General features: G+C 37.1%; 1 protein-coding gene across 8 annotated transcripts in view; it reads right to left on the bottom strand.

Moving 5' to 3' along the window:
- The window catches only part of Zmat1 (zinc finger matrin-type 1), a 78,448-nt gene that overhangs the window by 53,334 nt on the left and 6,940 nt on the right, over positions 1–18,174 (bottom strand). For 5 of the 8 annotated variants that reach the window (XM_029553634.1, XM_029553637.1, XM_029553641.1 and 2 more), the window contains exons 2-3: positions 16,413–16,596; positions 11,922–12,097 (exon numbers count right to left, since the gene is read on the bottom strand). In XM_029553634.1, the coding sequence (XP_029409494.1) occupies positions 11,922–11,924 (3 nt within the window). In that variant the 5' untranslated portion in view covers positions 11,925–12,097; positions 16,413–16,596. Of the gene's footprint in view, positions 1–11,102; positions 11,201–11,917; positions 12,098–16,412; positions 16,597–18,174 lie in introns of all 8 variants that reach the window. The other 3 variants (XM_029553638.1, XM_029553640.1, XM_029553639.1) reach the window with 2 other exon arrangements.

Raw genomic sequence — 18,174 nt, 5'->3', positions numbered from 1 at the left:
TGTGTATGTATGTGTGTGTGTGTGTGTGTGTGTGTGTGTGTGTGTGTGTACTGGAAAAACCAGATCCAAATATCTTTGAACACCTTATTAACAATACAGCCAACTATGTCTGTTCTTCTGGTAAGACTGTCTTTTTTAAAATAACTTCATTTGACAGACGTTTGGGTGAGGACATGAACACTTTTTTATGGAGCTTTGCCTTCAAACTCCTTACTAGCACCTCAGGAAATTTAACTAATTCTAATAAGAGTTGGTTTTTATTCAGTGCCAGACATGATGAAAATGATTTCTGTCAGGTGGTACAAATACCGATAGTTCTGACTATGCAACATATATCTGCCACCCTCAGTTTAGGACAGACAGTTGTACACCCCTGAGTATTTTGTCTTGTCAGTTTCCAGAGACAGCACAGACAAAAAATCCTCAAAAGAAAAGGCCTTACAACTCTGCAGCAAGCTTATATAACAATGGTTCTCACAGGTGTTTTTCAAAGGGACTTATGGTCACCCATTTAACTAACTACAATGGAGAAAATGTCCCCAGACATTTTTTGACCTTTGGATGCAAAGTTCTAGTTGACATTCATGCCTAAAGACCCAAAACATCTTCATGACACTCTTTTGAGAGGGAACAAATGAATCCTCGTAGTTATATCTCGCTGTTATTATTATAAGGAGTTCATGAACTAATCTGCTTGCCATTTCCCTGTTCCACAAATGTAAAACTAAGCTAATGTACATGGCATGTATGGAACTTCCACAGTGGCTCCTTTGTTCCAGTTGCATTTCTGTTTCTGCCACAAATACCCTGACAAAAACATACTTAGGGAAGAAAGGGTTTATTTAGCTTACAATTCCAAGTTACAGTTCATTATTGTGGAGGAACTCAAAGCAGGAACTGAAAACACTGTATCCACAATCCAAAGAGAGAATAAACACTTGCTAGCATTCTTCATACAGTTCATTAGGGAATTGTGCTACCCAGGTGGCCTGGGTCTTCCTACATCAATTAACAATTGAGATAATCCCCCATAGACATGCCCACAGGCCAACTTGATCTAGATAATTCCTCATTGAGACTGTCTTCCCAAGAGATTCTAGGTAGTGTAAAATTGACAGTTGAAACTAACTAGCACATCTTTAATCTGTGAAGAAAAAACTCTCATTCTGTTTCTGGAGAAATCCAAGCAGTAAAACCTCTAAAGCTGCCACTATTAGAGCCAAGACAATACATTTAAAAACATATAAAATTCTGTAGGGGAGCGACAGAAAGTCATACCATCCTTAAAAAGTTAATGGATGCATAGGTGTTGATGTCCATCATTTTCCTATATACTTAGTCAATCTAGACCATTAAAAGTCCAGAGATATTATGAAGGAGGAGACAGAATTATGGAAAAACTCAAACAACTACTGCTTCTATACTGGGTGTGGCATTTGTGTTAGAACAGATCAATGTGATACCATATCAAATGGTATGTGGCCACTTTAATGAAATTAATTATTTCTCATATTTACCATGAAAAGCAAACAGATATAGATCGCATTCACATCATTTAGATAACATAACTAATTAATGGTTTTGTCCCAGGGATATGTCAACACTTCCACTTTGTTATAAAGATGTGTACATTCTGAAGAGCATTATTTTGACCCACTGTACAGATAACACTAAGTAATTGGATCAACTGAGAAAGAACTGATAATTACACCCAAGTCCTGACATATTTGAGGGATGAAACATTCAGAGATTCATGTCAGTAAAGTTTTGAGAGATCCAGTAGTCTTGGACATACTGGGACAACTCTGGTAAAGGACAGCATACATTATAAAATTTTGTGTTACCCACCACTAAGTAGAAAACACCTTTCCTGGCAGACCTCTTTTTGTGAAGGCAAAATATTCTAAGTTGGGATTGGTGCCCTGATACATTTACTGAGTGACATGGTAATATACCAACTTTGAGTAGTATACCAAAATCAGGAAAAGAACCTGTAGTGGGTCCAAGTTGAGATGAAAGCAGTTCTGCTGCTGAGACACATGACCCTACAGGTCTTACAGTATTAGAATATACGTGGGGCCACCCGAAATTTGTGGTAACTCTCATAGCAAATTTAAAATATAATCTCTGATAGTCTGGAGCAATGCCATGCTATCAGCAGCAAAGAATTAGACACAAATTAAAGAATCTCTGGTATATTGTTAGGCCTTGGTAAGACACAAAGCATTTAATCCTTCAGCAACAAATGTACATAGAGAAAATATTTCTCACCATGAACTGAGTACTTTTGGACCCACAGTATTATAAGTTTGAGTGGGCCCAGTGACAACTCATTCTAAGTTGGAAATGGTTTATCTGAGATTGGCATTGGCAGGTCCAGAATGTGCAATGAAGCTACTGGAGCAGGATGTTCCAGACTCGCACATGATATCAATACTTGCACTGGAGCTTGATTGGAACATTGAATGGAAGAGAAAAATGATCAAACCTGATTAATGGGTGGTTTTTCTCAGCATGAATATGATATGCAAGCTGAAGGGCAGTGCATCTGGCCATTTACTTTGGCTTGAGGAAAAGTCAAAATATACGTGAATTTACAAACAGAGGAAAATGACCTATCAAAATGATCTCAGTACTGCAGAGAGAATGACTGGAATATCAAAGACATTTCTCTGATAAGATTGTGTTGGGAGAAGGCATGTGTCTAGATGTATGGGAATAGGTTAACAGTGAAAAAACCTTTGTACTGTATACTAACACTCACTACACAGTATCTACTATGGAAGGGATACTAAGCAGTTGAGTAGATACAATACAGCCAGTTAAGAGCAACAAGTTATCAATAGCAGTCTACTAAAGTTATTAAAAAATAAGTACACAAAGAAAATAGACAGTAATGGCACCCAAAACACTGGTACCTCCATCTCAGAATTCATAGATATGTGATCAATGAGTTTGTTGTTTATTAATTATCTAAGCTGTTGTTAGAAGTTCAAACAAAGATAGAAATTCATACACAGAAATAAACGCCTAAATTCATACACAGAATAAATACCTAAAAATGTGGAAGTGACTTTGGAACTGGGCAATGGGTATAGGCTGAAATAATTTTGACAGTGTGACAGGAAAAACCTCGATTTTGCTGTGAATATGGCATTAAGAGCAATTCTGTTGAGGACTCAGATGAAAAGAAGGGCTGTAAAGAAAGCCTCATTCTCTTTATAGATAATTCAAATGGTCTTGTACAGATGTCAAGATGTGGACAACTTTACCACCAGAGTTGACCAACCAATTAAACTTCCTAGACTACCTATTTTAAGGAGAGAGTCTATATTGGTGTCTATTCATATTATGACATCAGAGGGAGGGTCCTGGATTAGACAAAATACATTGAACTTTCCATTCTTTACAAGTTTTTACTCTCCTGGTTGGCTGGGAGGCAAAAACAATATGCAAAGAACATGCATTGAGAATTTGTGGTGGGAACAATACTATTTCAGATATGTACTTTCTTTAATATTGTTTTTATGATATTTTTACCTGCATGCATTTTTATTTCGATTTTATAAATGAAGAAATAGGTCCTTAGGGACAATAACATAATTCTGGCTAATGTAAATACCAAAGAATTGAACACTGGCTTTCATTAAATATCTCCATATATTAAATCTCTTTTTGTTTCTTAACCTTTTGTCATCTTCTTTTTTCTACTCATAGAGAGGCATTTTCCACTTATGAACCTAGGTATGAAATACTTGAATGTATATCAATTATATCTCCCCATTTCACCATATATTTTCTATCCTTTCACAAATTATGCCAGATTAGTAACTGGATTAGGAACAGGTAATAAATGAGTGGGGCTAAACTGAAAATCCAGAGCCTTCTCCAGCCCCAAGATGTCATTGTATATACCACAGGAGAAGTTTCTACTAAAGTAGCTTTTCATTCTCCAATACAATGATTTTAAAGTTTGATTAGCTGTAAGTACCTGTTTGCGGTAGGTCCCCTTTGTGCAAGTGTGTGCAATTTCTAGGGAAGAAAGACGATTCTAAATTATTTTTTGAACTAATATTGTTAACTAGGATATTGGTTCTGGCTGCACTCCATTCCACTGATGTGGAATGAGGAATTACTACTTGATCCAGGATGGCAATTTTCTGACTTCCATCTCCTGAGGGAAACAAGTACCTCTCAGCATACCCAACAATAGACTGAAAATGCAGAATATTTATTTTGGTTCTCCTTGTCCTGGTTTATAGTTCATGTGTTTTTGTTATCATTTTTATTTTATGTGTATCAATGTTATGCCTGCATGTGTGTAAGTGTACCCATATCGTGCAGTGCCTGTGGAGGCCAGAAGAGGGCGTTGGATCCCCTGGAACTCAAGTTATGGATGGTTGTTAGCCACCATGTGGGTGCTGGGAATCGAATCTGGGTCCTCTGAAATAACAGCTAGTGTTTTTAACCATTGACCCATCTGTCCAGCCTCTAGTTCATGTTTTTAATATGGGATTTTATCACTCCTGTTCAATTAGAAGGAATTCAATTCTTATAATGAAACTTGAATGACACAACACAATCTTTTCAGAACATGCCAAACTGAGGAAAGTAGTTATCAGCTATCCTATGTGGGAAAGAAGTTCTGTGCATTCCATTTCAAAAGGTAGGCCACCAAAGGATAATGGGGGAAACAAAAGATCAGTAGGACATAAAATACCCATAAATGATGGATGACATTCGATATTGGACTTATCATCTCTCTGACACTTTCTACCCATGAACATTTTACTATATGGTATCTGCTACAACATCCTCCTCCCAACACTACTACACATCCTTTCTCTCTGACGGTATTATACTTTCCTCAAGAATTCCTGTAAGAGATTAAGATATTGAATTTATCCAGATATTAACACAAATATCTAGCATCCATTAAATACCTCACACTTATCATATTATGCTCACACAATAATATATTTAAAAGTGAATAATAACCTCCATTTTTAAGTGTATAAATTAAGGGACTTAGCTACAAAGCCAAGCTACACTATTAAGTGGCAGAGCCAAGAGTCCCCTATAGGTATTCAACATAGCTCCGAAGTCATCATGCAACTATGACATTTTTGCCTGTCTTTAACTGGTAATGCAAGTAACAGAATAATACTGTTTATGATGCTCTTCATACTTATAATTCTTGTTTAAATAATCCATTATTGATAAAAACATACATTGTTGTTCTGAATAACTTTTGTCACAAAACAAGGAAAAAATGCAAAGGAAAATTACTAGTTCAATAGCAGATAGCTTACTAAGCAGTAGAATTGAGACTTTAATTCATTTTTTTCTGACCACATCTCATTACCACCTTCAGAATATGTCCTCTGTTGGCCTACTGCAGTGTTTTCAAGTGCTCCAATAGTAGATTTCTTTTCCACTGAGAAGGCCTATTATAAAAAGTATTAGGTGAGGCATTATTTGATAAGACATAGGACAAGTTTTTGGTCTTTTTGATCTCCCTGTAGCTCCAAGGAGCTTGTGGGCCTGTATCTTGCTATGTAGCCCAGGTTGGCCTTGATGTCACAAAGATCCCCCTACCTCTGCTTCTCTAGTGCTGGGACTAAAGGCCATGCACCACTTACACCTGGCTCAAGTAATTTTTTTTTTTTGTGTGTGTGTGTGTGTGTGTGTGTGTGTGTGTGTGTGAGACAAAGCCTCATTATGTAGCTCTGAGTGACCTGGAACTCACTATGTAGAACAGGCTGGTCTAGAACTCACAGAGATCTGCCTTCCCCTGCCTCCCAGGTGCTGGGGTAGAGCTTGCACCACCATGCTTGGCCTATGGACAAGTAATTTTTTTTTTGACACAGGTCTCCCTGTACTCCCAGCTGACCTGGAACTCACTATGTAGATCAGACCAGCCTAGATCTCACAGCGATCCACCAGCCTCTGCTTTCTGAGTGAAGGGATTAAAGGTATATACCACCACACGGACTGCAAAAGGAGGAAAGAAAGGAAGATCTATGGTAAGAGACAGGCAGAACAAGATACATACCAGAGTATTTATTTCACACATCAGGGGACATAGGACATTGAATGACTGGAGAAATAAAATCTAAAGAGGCACTAAAGGGAACACTGAAGGGAATACTGTTAAAGGAAAGTAGTACTGAGTGGTAATAAAATAAAACTCATCTTTTTAATATAATAAATATGGTTTGAAAAGTGCTATTTGCTATTTATAAATTGCTTTACCTAAAAAAATTCTACCAGCAGAATTTGAGGTCAGTAGGTATTTCATAAATTTTAGCTTCATTTTCATTTTCCTGCTATCTTTCTATTATTAAAATTACTTTGAGGTGTGTTGAGTTAGATGGACTTGTGCTTACTTCAACAGTAAGCTGTGTGGTGTCATGGAAAGATCACAGACTTTGGAGATAGCCATCCAGGACTTGAATCCTGGCTCAATGACATAGTAGCTGGTATGAAGAAGATGAATGCACAATTGCATTCCCAGAATGATATTCAAGTTATTTTCCTCCAAATTTTAATTATTTTCCCAGAAAAATGTTGTAAGGAGAGGGTTAGCATGTTCCCAAGTGATCTCACAAAGTCACATTTTCCAATTCAGAGCAAATCTTTATGAGAAAAATCACCAGATTTTCTAAGAGACAAAATTGTATTTTTAACATTCTCAGTTGTCCTCTTTTGGCTTTTTCTGTTACGTCCTTTCATGAGCATGTAGTAGAGAAATATGGGATGCTAGCTGAGTGATATGACTAGTCAAAGTTTAGAAAATAGACATTTATGGGGCTGGAAAAATGGTTCAGCAGTTAAGAGTATTGGCTGCTCTTGCAGGAGACTCAGGTTTGAATTCCAGTATTCACAAAGTGGCTAACAATCATCTGTAACTCCAGTTACAGCAGATCTGACCCACTTTTCTGACCTTTGCAGGAATAGCACAACACGGATGCACTTATACACATGCAGGCAAAATACACACATAAAATAAAAATAATAAATATAATTTAAAAATAAATGCTTATAATTTTATTACGCATACTCTACACTACATATGTGTATGTGGGTGTGTACATACAGTTAATTTTGCAATACTCTTAAGACACAGTTGTTTTTAGCATTCTCAGCTTTTTACAGATGAGAAAACTGGAGCACAAAGAGTCTAAATATTTTGCCTACTACCACATAAGGAGTAAATGACAGAACTAAGATTCAGGTTCAAGTAGTCTGGCTTTCTAGTCTGTGTTCCTGGCAGATTCTCAATTCTGATTACATGGTAGACTCACTTGGAACATTCATAAATATATTTGTGTCCAAGCTCTACCAAGATTAATTAAAACAAGGTCTCTGTGGCTTTTAAAACACGTGGATAATTCTGACACACTGTGAGATTTGAGAATTACTTCTGTATACACTGATGGAAATGGGCACCTTTGGGCTAGCTTGTTTTTTCTTTTGTGCTCTTGTTATTGGTTGCTGTTTAGACGAGAATAAACTAGAATTCATAGGCCATGCAGGGGTGAAATATCACAGCTAGATTATTGGTGAACATTCTCTGCATATATGTGTAAAGAAAACAACGGAAATTTTAATAACTGGCACAAGAGAGAAAATTATCAGAACAGACTCACAGGTGACATACAAATATGGTGTAGGCTTACCTATATGTACTGGTTGACTTTTAATTTTATAAATATTTTATTTATTATTTTTATTTTATGTACATGAGTGTTTTGACTGCATGTATGTAAGTACACCCATGTCCTGCAAAGTCCACAGAAGGCAGTAGAGGGTGTCAGATCCCATGGAGCTGGAGTTACAGACAGCTGTTAGCCCTCATGTAAGTGCTGGGAACCGAACCTGGATCCTCTGCAAGAGCAGAGCTCTTCATCACTGAGCCATGTCTCTAGTCCCCTGGTTGACTTTTAAAAATGAAATACATACAGTAGATATTTTTCTGTGTCAACAACTTGATTTTAATTATTCTTTTTAAATAGCTGCACAATTTTTCACTATATAGAGTTAGCACATTTTAATGAGATCACTGGTTATGTTAGTTTATTTTTAAAAGTGGAATTAAGAAATTCTAGTTCACTTTGGATTTATGGCAGATGTTGTTTGATGAAATTAGACATCCTAAAATCACCAAAAAGTAAAAGAAGAATAGGTTGACCACGCTCCATAACCCACACCAAAGGGCATTTGGAGACACAAATTTAACTCTATAGGCATATATATGTATATATGAGAAATTGGGTGGGAGTAGTAAGGGGGTGTCAATAGGGAATGTCTAAATATGATCAAATATATTGTTTGAAATTTACAAAAAAATCAATAAAAAAGAGTTCAAAAAAAAACCCACAAAAGAATAGATATACTGCCACTTTGTCGCTAGAAATCACAACTTTCCCTCATGTTCTCTCTAGCTGCTCTCAGCCAGCCCTGTGACATTCATATTAGGGAATATATGTAAATTCTCTGCCCAGGACAACATTGTTCATATTGTTCTCTTAATGTGGGGGACAAGAGAGTTGTCTACTCTGGCTCCTGTAGAACTGCTGACTATGCTTGAATTTCTGACTGCCCTCCTTTTTCTTGTCTTTCTGTGTTTTTATTTCCTTGAATTTCTTTGACATAATTGTCTGTGCTGTTCCTAGGTATGCTCTATTACACACATCTTAATGTTCTATGTCTTCTCTTCTTGTAAGTATGGCTTCTGGTTTGATATTCTCCATGACCTTTGATGTATGCATGATTCCAGGTTTCTAGTTGATTCCAAGTATAGATAAGCAAGCATTGCATTGCCAGACTTTGACTTCTCACATTTTCTTCATGCTGTTTCAAATCTGTAGGTATCTACAGTATTCAGGAAGTAAAAATGCTACCATAACAGAACACTTTCCATAAAGCATAGAAAAGAAAAAACTATGCTTTATTATCGAATTAGCATACTCAATGTATGTGCACGTAGGCAACCTGAATGAGACTGCTGTCAAAAGACAGAGTTATAACAAATTCAGCTTAAAGATATTAAGTGACTTTATTTGTGATTCTTGAATCAGTCAACACTTCATTGCATCAAACTTCATGTTCTAATGAAGTGAGTAGAAGATATATAAACAAAGGAGCACTGAAGAAAGTACAAAGAAAGAACGAAATGGATTAGCTGTGCCAAAGTTCCTTTGGCAGAAGATTTATAGAGAGAATAGAAGACTTATTTATTGGTTAATTTTGGGTTACTTCAGGTTTCTTTTTGAAGTAAAGATTGGAAACAGGGAGGATTTCATTATCATGCTTACTGAAACTGGTCTGTTTGAGAAATTGCACTATTATCTCTCATTTTGGGAAGGTTAGTTATTTAGTATGAGTAACATTATTCTGATATTTATTGTGGTCTGCTGGGCTTAGAATCCCAAACAATAGCCTCATATAATTTTTATCTAATATTACAAGCTAGGGCATTTGGCACACATTTTTTATACGACAGTTTGTAACTAGTAAAAATTACATGCCCTTTAGATTTTACTGCATCTTGTTTCCCTTCCTCATGAGAATTTTTTTATGTGTATGCATGTGTTGCCTGCATGTAGGTAAGTGCACCCGTGTTGTGCAATGCCCGCGGAGGTCAGAAAAGGCAGTCGGATCCCCTGGGATGGAAGTTATGGACAGTTGTTAGCTGCCATGTGGTGCTGGGATTCGAACCCGGGTCTTCTGCAAGAACAACCAGTGTTCTTAACTTCTGAGCCATCTCTGCAGCCCCTCTGCATGAGAATTTTAACAGAACACACTTTTTTTTTTCATTTTAGCTCATTCTAAATTCATTTGCAAATTGAGATAGTTGTTTTAGTTCGCTGAATTCATATGAAGGAATAACAGAACTTCTCATTTCTTCTTTAAGCAAATGATAACAGTCTGAGCTGATACCTTGGTTAAGTTCCCAAGGTGCCAGGGAGACTTTCCTGGTAGTTCATATTTTACATGGATGAAGTTCATACACTCATAAAGAGTTATTTACATTCTAAATGTTAGAGAAAGGGATCTCACTTAATTAGGCTTTGCAAAGAACGCTTCATGGACAGACAGGGAAAATGGTTTATTTGCCTTTTATAAGTAGAATCATTACAGTATCTCTGTTATTATCAACCATGGGCCTATAGAACCAAAGAACTGTTACGGGAGTTGTCTAAATAAAATGCATCTGCAAAGTCACCCACAGAGCCTTAACTCTAGAAAAGTTTCAGGAAGCCTTAACTCCCTGTTTGATCTTACCTAAGAAGAAATAGCAAGGTATGAGATTATTCGTAAACTGTTTATCAGCATCAGGGAGCCCAAACATTTAAAAGCATTCTACTATCTGCCAATACTAAAGAATCAGTTGATACTTCAAAGGCATAAGTGTTGGTGATCCAATATTAGAAATGGGTTAGCATATGCATTAGTTAGTTTTCTGTTCACTGTGACAGAATACCTCACAGGAACAAGTTAAGGGAGGAAAGATTTATTTTGGTTTACAGTTTTGGGAGATGCAATTAATGTTGGCAGGGAAGGTACAGCATCTGAGGCTCCATCCACAGCAGTGACGTTGTGTAGGAGCTGGTTGATCCATAGCACAGGCCAGGAAGTGGAGATGTGACTGGAAGTAAGATTAGGCTATAACCCTTAAGGACTGCCCCCAGTGATCCACTTCCTCCAGCTATGCCCAGCCTCCAAAACAGCACTGCCAGCAGGGAACCAACTGTTCAAACACATTACCCTGTACCCTGTAGGGGGCATTTTATATCCGAACCATAACATTCCTCCAGAGGTTCATGACCACCTTATATAACACAAAATTCATTCAGTCCAACCAAGAGTACCCATAGTTTTAACAGTCTCAACACTTCAAAACTCCAAAGTTTCTTCTGACTTTGGGCAAACTCTTAGGTGTGAGCACCAATAGAATAAAAAAAAAAAAAGCTAAGTTACCTACTTCTAATATATAATGACACAGAATAAACATTCACATTCCAATAGTGAGGAATGGGAGGACAGAACAAAGATGAGACAAAAGTAAGACCAAAACCCACAAAGACAAAACAGACCTTAAACTCTGCAGCTCTACATCCAGCATCTAGGGCTCATGGTGGCATCGTATGAATTTTCATGGGTTTGGGTGACCTTGCCTCTCCAGCCTTGCTGCCTGCAACATACAGGCACTTTTTCTTGTTATGGCTTCACTCAGTGTTGTCACCTTTCTTCAGCAGAAGTCCCATATTCCTGGAAACTCCCATATTTTAATGTGTTCATTATAACCTTAGGTTTCATTTTTATAGCTTAACATCAGCTTCTCAGGGCCCCTCTTCAGGGACTATGATCCTTTACACATTGCCTAGCCTCCACAACCTTTTTCCTCTGAAGCCTTGGGTCAAGCCTTGACAGGCACATAACTCTTCTATTTTGCATGCCTGTAAAACCAGCACCACATGGATGATACCAACAAGTTTGCTGCCAGCTTGAGCAAATGGGGAAATACAATAACTTAGAAGGCCCTGCTTGAGCAGGGTGCCTGGAGGCTCTATCTTTTGAGGCATTCTTTGTTCAAGCACTCTGCTTTTATTCATTATTGATTTTTTTTATGTGTATGTGGGGGGTATGCATACAAGTATACAGATGTCTGTGGAGATCAGAAGAGGGCACAAGATCCCCTTCAGCTACAGTTATAGGTGGTTCTGAACCACCCAGCTTAGGTACTGGGAACCAAACCTAGGTCCTCTGAGATAGCAGTATGTGGTATTAACTTTGGAGCCATCTCTCCTATCCCAACACTCTGCTTTTAAATCAAGAGTTTTCAAATGAATTTCCATTGTTACACCTTGGAACTCTTGATTGATGCTGACTTACCCTTAAGGCACCTTACCTACCATCCCAGTGAAAACTTTGTATTTTCTTTACAGTGGTATCAATTTCTTTATCAATTGCAGCCACTTTGTCTCCATTTGACATGTCTAGTTTAAATGTACTGTTTTCATCACCAAAGTGTACATTTTCACGTCTTTCTGCTCTGCTGATTTTCTCTCCATTCTCACTATAAACCTGGCTAAAATCAAAGAGAAGAAACCAAATTATAGCCTTATAAGCATGCAGTTTGGGAATTTCCTGTAATAAAAATTAGTCTGTTATCTTTGAATTTAGATTTTTATGACATGAAAAGAATGCTGTCAGTTTTCTGCCAGAAAGTGGATGGGTCCAAAGAAAGCCTTCCAATTAGGGAAATAATTAAATCCTGTAGCTCCTTGTTAAGCCTCTGGGGCACATGGTGGCATGAACAACAAGGGCTTGAGCAGCCCTGCCTCTATGGACTTGCTGTTGTCAGCCCACATGGCCCCTTTTTTGGGCTGGCTCTGCTCACTGCTTGTCACTTTCCTTGGCAGAGTCCACATTCCTGACATCTCTAGCATCCTGGGATCTCTAATGTACCCTAGACTTCACTCTCACAACTTCCCATTATTTCCTTCACAGGAACTTCCTCTATGGAACTTATTGCCTGACCTCCTATGCCTTCCTTAGAAATTTTGGTAGAGGCCTCCATAATTCTTGAGTCTTTATTTCTGCAAAAGCAGCATCACATGGATGATACTCAGTTCTACCACAAGCTCAAACAGTGGCTTGACCCTCTTTGACCATGGCCACATTGGCCTATGAGTGTCAGGGTGGTTGAGCAGGGCAAACAAATTCCTGGGAAAACAACTTCCCTAGGCTTACTAGTGAGAGCAGGGTGCTTCATGGGCTCTCTTTTTCTCTAGTGAAAGTCTTTCAAATGAGGTTATGTTTTCATACTCTTGAGCCTGGCATAGATGGAATGTGGCTAATTTATGAGGTGTTGTCAAGCTATCTTCCCTACTGTTCCAGTGAAGAATACTTGGGTCTTTTCTTAAATTAGGAAAAAGCCTTTCATTTCAAATTACAGTAGCTTAATGATACATATAGTTTGCAAAATGCAGAAAAATATGCACAGAAAAAATTCATGTTACTTAGTATTCACTAAAAAGGCTTTGGGAAATTTTATGAACTATATTTTTATCATGTTGCTTTTGTGTATACATAAAAGAGCAAACTATATTAATTAAAAATATTTATAAAATTTCATCACTTTCAAAGTCTACCTCTTCTAATTTATTAATTCTATTTGTTCTTTGTACTAGTTACTTTTCTCCTCATTGGGAAAAAATACTTGAAAAAAGTTACCTAGATGAGGAAGGATTCATTTTAGTTAACATTTGTCTGATGGGGAAGACATAAGAGACATTCATAGTAGCTTGCTCACATTTCAGTCACTGAGCAGAAAGCAGAGAACTCAGGCTGGTACTGGTGCTGCATATAATCCTCTTGACCTACTCTCACAGCCAGCATTGCTCCATGGCCAGAAGTTTCCAAAATCTCCCAAAACAGTGCCACCAGCTGGGGACCAAGTGTCCAAACGCATGGATATGCCGGAGACATTTCACATTTAAACCATAGTACTCCTCTAAGTACATTTTTCTGTTCTGTGATAGTGTCTCATGTAACTCAAGCAAGCCTCGAATTTGCTATGTGACCAGGGATGGCCTTGAACTCCTGCCTTCACCATGCTAAGCGTCATCTAATTCCTTTTTTTGTTTTCTTTTGAGGATCTGAATAAAATTTTGTTCCCCTTTTTATGCCCAATATCTGAGACTTTTGCTAAATGAACAAATAAAGGATTGGATGTTTGCAGCAATTCTGTTTCTCTTAGGAAGGTCTAAATAAAATCAATGATACTACATCCACAAAGAAAAAGAAAAACAAACAAAATATAGACAAACAGCATCCTTTTAGGAGCTCTTCTAATTCCTTTTGACTGAGAAGTTGCCTGAGTTTCTCCATACAGTTTATCTTTTGCACCATTATAAAGACTGGCAACAAGCACTTTTTAAAAGTAGCCATAAAAGAACTAAAGCCATAGTGCTGGGCTCCTAAGGTGTCTTTGAGAATGCAACAGATCCAATCCACTATCTCTCCCATTGCTTTCTGCAAACACTTGGTACTTCACATTTAAAAGAATGCCTCACTGTCTTCTAGATTTTTCCAACCTAATACTTTTGATATTTTGCATGCACATCAAATCAATAGCAATTGTTTGATAAGATTTTGTAGTTGTCAGCCACTGCATCCTGATTACTGATATATGAAATTATTTTTAAATGTAAATTATAGTAAGCTCTTACTGCTTTTTCATTACATGTTTTTCTAAAATATAATTTTATTGGCTATGTAGTACTTCATTATATGAATGTGCCACACATTAGTGTTATGATTCTAGGAAAGGGGTAGTTTTTTGGTCTCCCTGGAAATATAGAATGTTCAGAATTGTTTTTGATTGTCCTAACTCCAGGTTAAGTGGATAGATGTTGCTGTCATGTGAATAGATAGTCAAATATTCTGAAATGCACAAGACAGCCTTTTACAAAATAATGAACTGATCCAAAAAGCTAATGGTACTGTGATTGAGAAACTTTATAGCCTGCTGCTAGACTTTTAAGTTTTCATTATTTCCTTCTTTAATTTTTTTCAATAGTAAGTAGCAAACTCAGGACTTAATGGCCTTAATCTCTTTAAAAACCATGCTTTCCTTAACCCCAACTTTTCAGTGGGTTTTCTGACCAAACTACAAGTCTTTAAAGTCTTTCTGCTCTGTTCTATGCTCCTAAATCTGACTGTACACCTGGCCAAAAGCATTGTTAACTGGCAAACAGCCATCACTAACTGTGCCAAACCTGAATGTATTATAATAATGATGAATTAGTCTATCACATCTAACTTCAGTCTCCCAGAAAGTTGAAGAATGGAAAAATGTAGACAAGTTCTTTGCTAGAATGTAACATGAGTGGCCTCTGGTTCAAATCTCAATAGAGTCCCTATTCCCAGAAGCACAGACTTTACTGTTTACATTTCTATCAGCACTCTGGTCTTTAGTGTTTCTATCAGAATCACCCATTACACTGCCTAAGGAATTTTAGACTTTCTCTAAAACATACTTCCAAACTTCTCCAAATTTGTTTTGCAAAACAGTTACAAGGTTTCTGAGCTACACTGTCAGATAGTCATATCAATGACTCTGCTTCTCTGGGACCAATCTTATGTTAATATAGTATTCTTTCTCTCACAAAATACATGACAGAACAACTTAAGGGAGAAAGTAACACAACGTATACTTGTATCTTAAATGTAGATCTTTGTGTATTGTCTGATGTGAAGAAATTTTCAGTTAGTCTCAACCTAAGTAAATGTTATATTTGGAGCTGACTACTAATCCTGTCACCAAGTCAATATTAACCTATTAATGATATTAACTAATTTAACGTTGCCAAATCTCCATGTTTTTGTTTTCATATGACAAGTATAACCTCTGATAATCTAATGCCTTTGTCATATCTAGTCACAATATTTGAAAATATCTGCATTATTTTAATTTATAAAGGGCCATTATTTTAACTAATAAAGGTAAGGAAGGACAAAGTCTCACTCTTTTTTTTTTCTTGGTCTTTTTGAGACAGGGTCTCCCTATAGCCCCAGCTGTCCTGGAACTTACTATGTAGACCAGGCTGGCCTTGAACTCACAAAGATCCACCTGCCTCTGCCTCCCGAGTACTGGGATTAAAAGCATGCACCACCATGCCCGGTGTCCCTATTCCCTATTAGCAATTTGGGTAACCCCTTCAGAGGATGGCATAATAAGAATAAGAGGTAAGAATTGGCTAGGCAGCTAGGGTAAAAAGACCCCAAAGAAATGTAGCCAGTTTCTTGGCTAAAATTCAGAATGTCCTTGGGCCTGTTAGCAACATACTCTGTTCCAAGGCCAAAAATGTCAATAGTATTTAGGAGCTTGTATCTAATCCTTAAACAATTTTAGAGTTACCTCTTCAGAGGGGAGAATGTTGGAGGAGAGGGAGTGGGCACGGATTTGATCAAAACACCTTATATGCATGTATGAAATTCTCAATAAAGTTTTTATAAAAATTTAAAAAAAGATAAGAAAGGAAATTAATGTTTGTTGTTTGTCTATTAGATGTCAAGACTTCACCCATATTATCTTGTTAAATCCTCATATGAATCATATCTAGTAAATATTTAATTCTCAGTTTACACATGATAAAAGTTGAGTGACTTTAAACTCAAATATACAGTAAGTAGAAAAGTCAGCACTACAGATTAGGTCTTTCCAGAGCAAATCCCATGCTCTAGCCATCATTATGTAGTACTATTCCAATGATTAGGTGACATTTATTTTAGAAATAGACTAACTGAAAGGATTATTAGCTATAAAATAAATGTTCTTCTTTATTCTGAAAAAGATACTTGCAACACACAGGCAGAAAAAATATACATATACCTACCTTTGTCTTTTCCCACCAAGAAGAGCTTGGGCTTTAATATCTTTTCTGATTGCTCACATGTGTGGTCAGATGAGTGCAGCTTTTCCAGCTGCTTCTCCAATCTTCACTGGCTTTGAACAAGCTGGTATAAGACACTGTTAGCTGCTTTCCTTCTTCTATCTTGCCTATGGCCTAGAGCTCAACTCTGCAGCAAGGTAAGAAAAAAAGTAAAGAAATTCAAGCTTCAACGATTAAATGACTTTCCCAGCATGTACTGAGTCATCTCAGAGACAATGAGTTACTACTGGCGATTGACTCCCTCCCAAGAGGAAGCTATAATGGTTAATGCTACTTTCCCTATTTTAGCAGTAATCTGTGTCATTCAATCAGTTATTTTGGAATCAGTTTAAATAGATTTCCAATAAAGGAGTGGTTTAGTCATGATAAAATGTACCTTTTATGCTACATTTATTATTTACCAGCTGATTTATCTTTAAGTAATTAGAGAAATGACACAATGAACAATTACAAATGACAAGTTATAAAATAATTTCTGATTCATTTTGGAGCAGCTCTTTCAAAAAAATATATTGTTACCCCAAATTTTAGCCCATCTTACATGTAACCTTCAATTTTAGAACTCCTAACTTTAGGTCTAATGAACCAGGTCTATCTCTAATGCGGAGACCTATGTTCAGTGGAGATAAATGAATGCATGAAATCAAAGGCTGGCTGTATTAGCATATTAGCTTATTCAGTTTAGTGCTTGTTGGGAGTCAACTTCTGGATGAAAGTGGCCTCCAAGAGTAAATAGATTGTGTTTGCTTATAAGTTATGGCCTAACTCTAACTACTCACCTAACTCTAATAAAATTTAAAAGGAAACATGCCAAGGCATGGTGGCATATGCTTCTAATCCCCATTACACATGAGGCTGAGGCAGGAAGATCAGAAATTCAAGCTCTGCCTGAGCTACAGAGTGTGTTCCAAGCCACCCTGAGAAACTTAGTAAGACCATGTCTCACAAGATGTGTTTTTGAGTTTGATTTTTGGATTTGCAATGCAAGGGAGGAGAATAATAATAAAGAAACAAAAGTTGTACAATTTTTTATAATATTACCATTGCTTTGCCGCTTTTAGGCCTGATTCTAGTTCTTAACACAATTTTAGATGGGAAATACAGAGAATATTTTTGAGCTTGCAGGTTAAAAAAAAAAAAGGAACACTTCAAAACTGGAACGTACCCATGGTAAACCAAAAATAGGGGACGCAAGATGGCTCAGCACATAAAGTTGCTTACCTCGCAAACCTGATAACCTGAGTTTCATCCTCAAAACTACATAAAGGTGACTACAAAAATCAGCAGCCTTTCCATATACCAATAGCAAGCAATTGGAGAAAGAGTACAGGGAAAAGCTCCCATTCACAATTTCTGCAAAATAAATAAATAAATAAAATATCTTGGAATAAATCTGACCAAAGACACCAAAGAGCAATACAATGAAGATTTTAAATAGGTAAAGAAAGAGATTGAGGAAAACACCAGGAGATGGAAGGACCTCCCATGCTCATGAATTGGAAGAATTAATATTGTGAAAATGACCATCCTACCAAAAGCAATATATAGATTCAATGCAATCCAAAATCCCCATGACATACTTCACATAATTAGAAAAAAAAACATCCTTAAATTTGTATAGAAGCAAAAAAGACCCCAGATAGCTAAAGCAACCCTGAGCACAAAGAGCAGTGCTGGGGGGATTACTATACCAGGTCTCAAAGGA

Source organism: Nannospalax galili, unplaced genomic scaffold (genome assembly GCF_000622305.1).
Source record: "Nannospalax galili isolate Female #2095 unplaced genomic scaffold, S.galili_v1.0 scaffold3, whole genome shotgun sequence".
Lineage (NCBI taxonomy): Eukaryota > Metazoa > Chordata > Mammalia > Rodentia > Spalacidae > Nannospalax > Nannospalax galili.
Note: the sequence above shows the minus strand (reverse complement) of the source record. Positions and strands in the feature narration are given on the sequence as shown.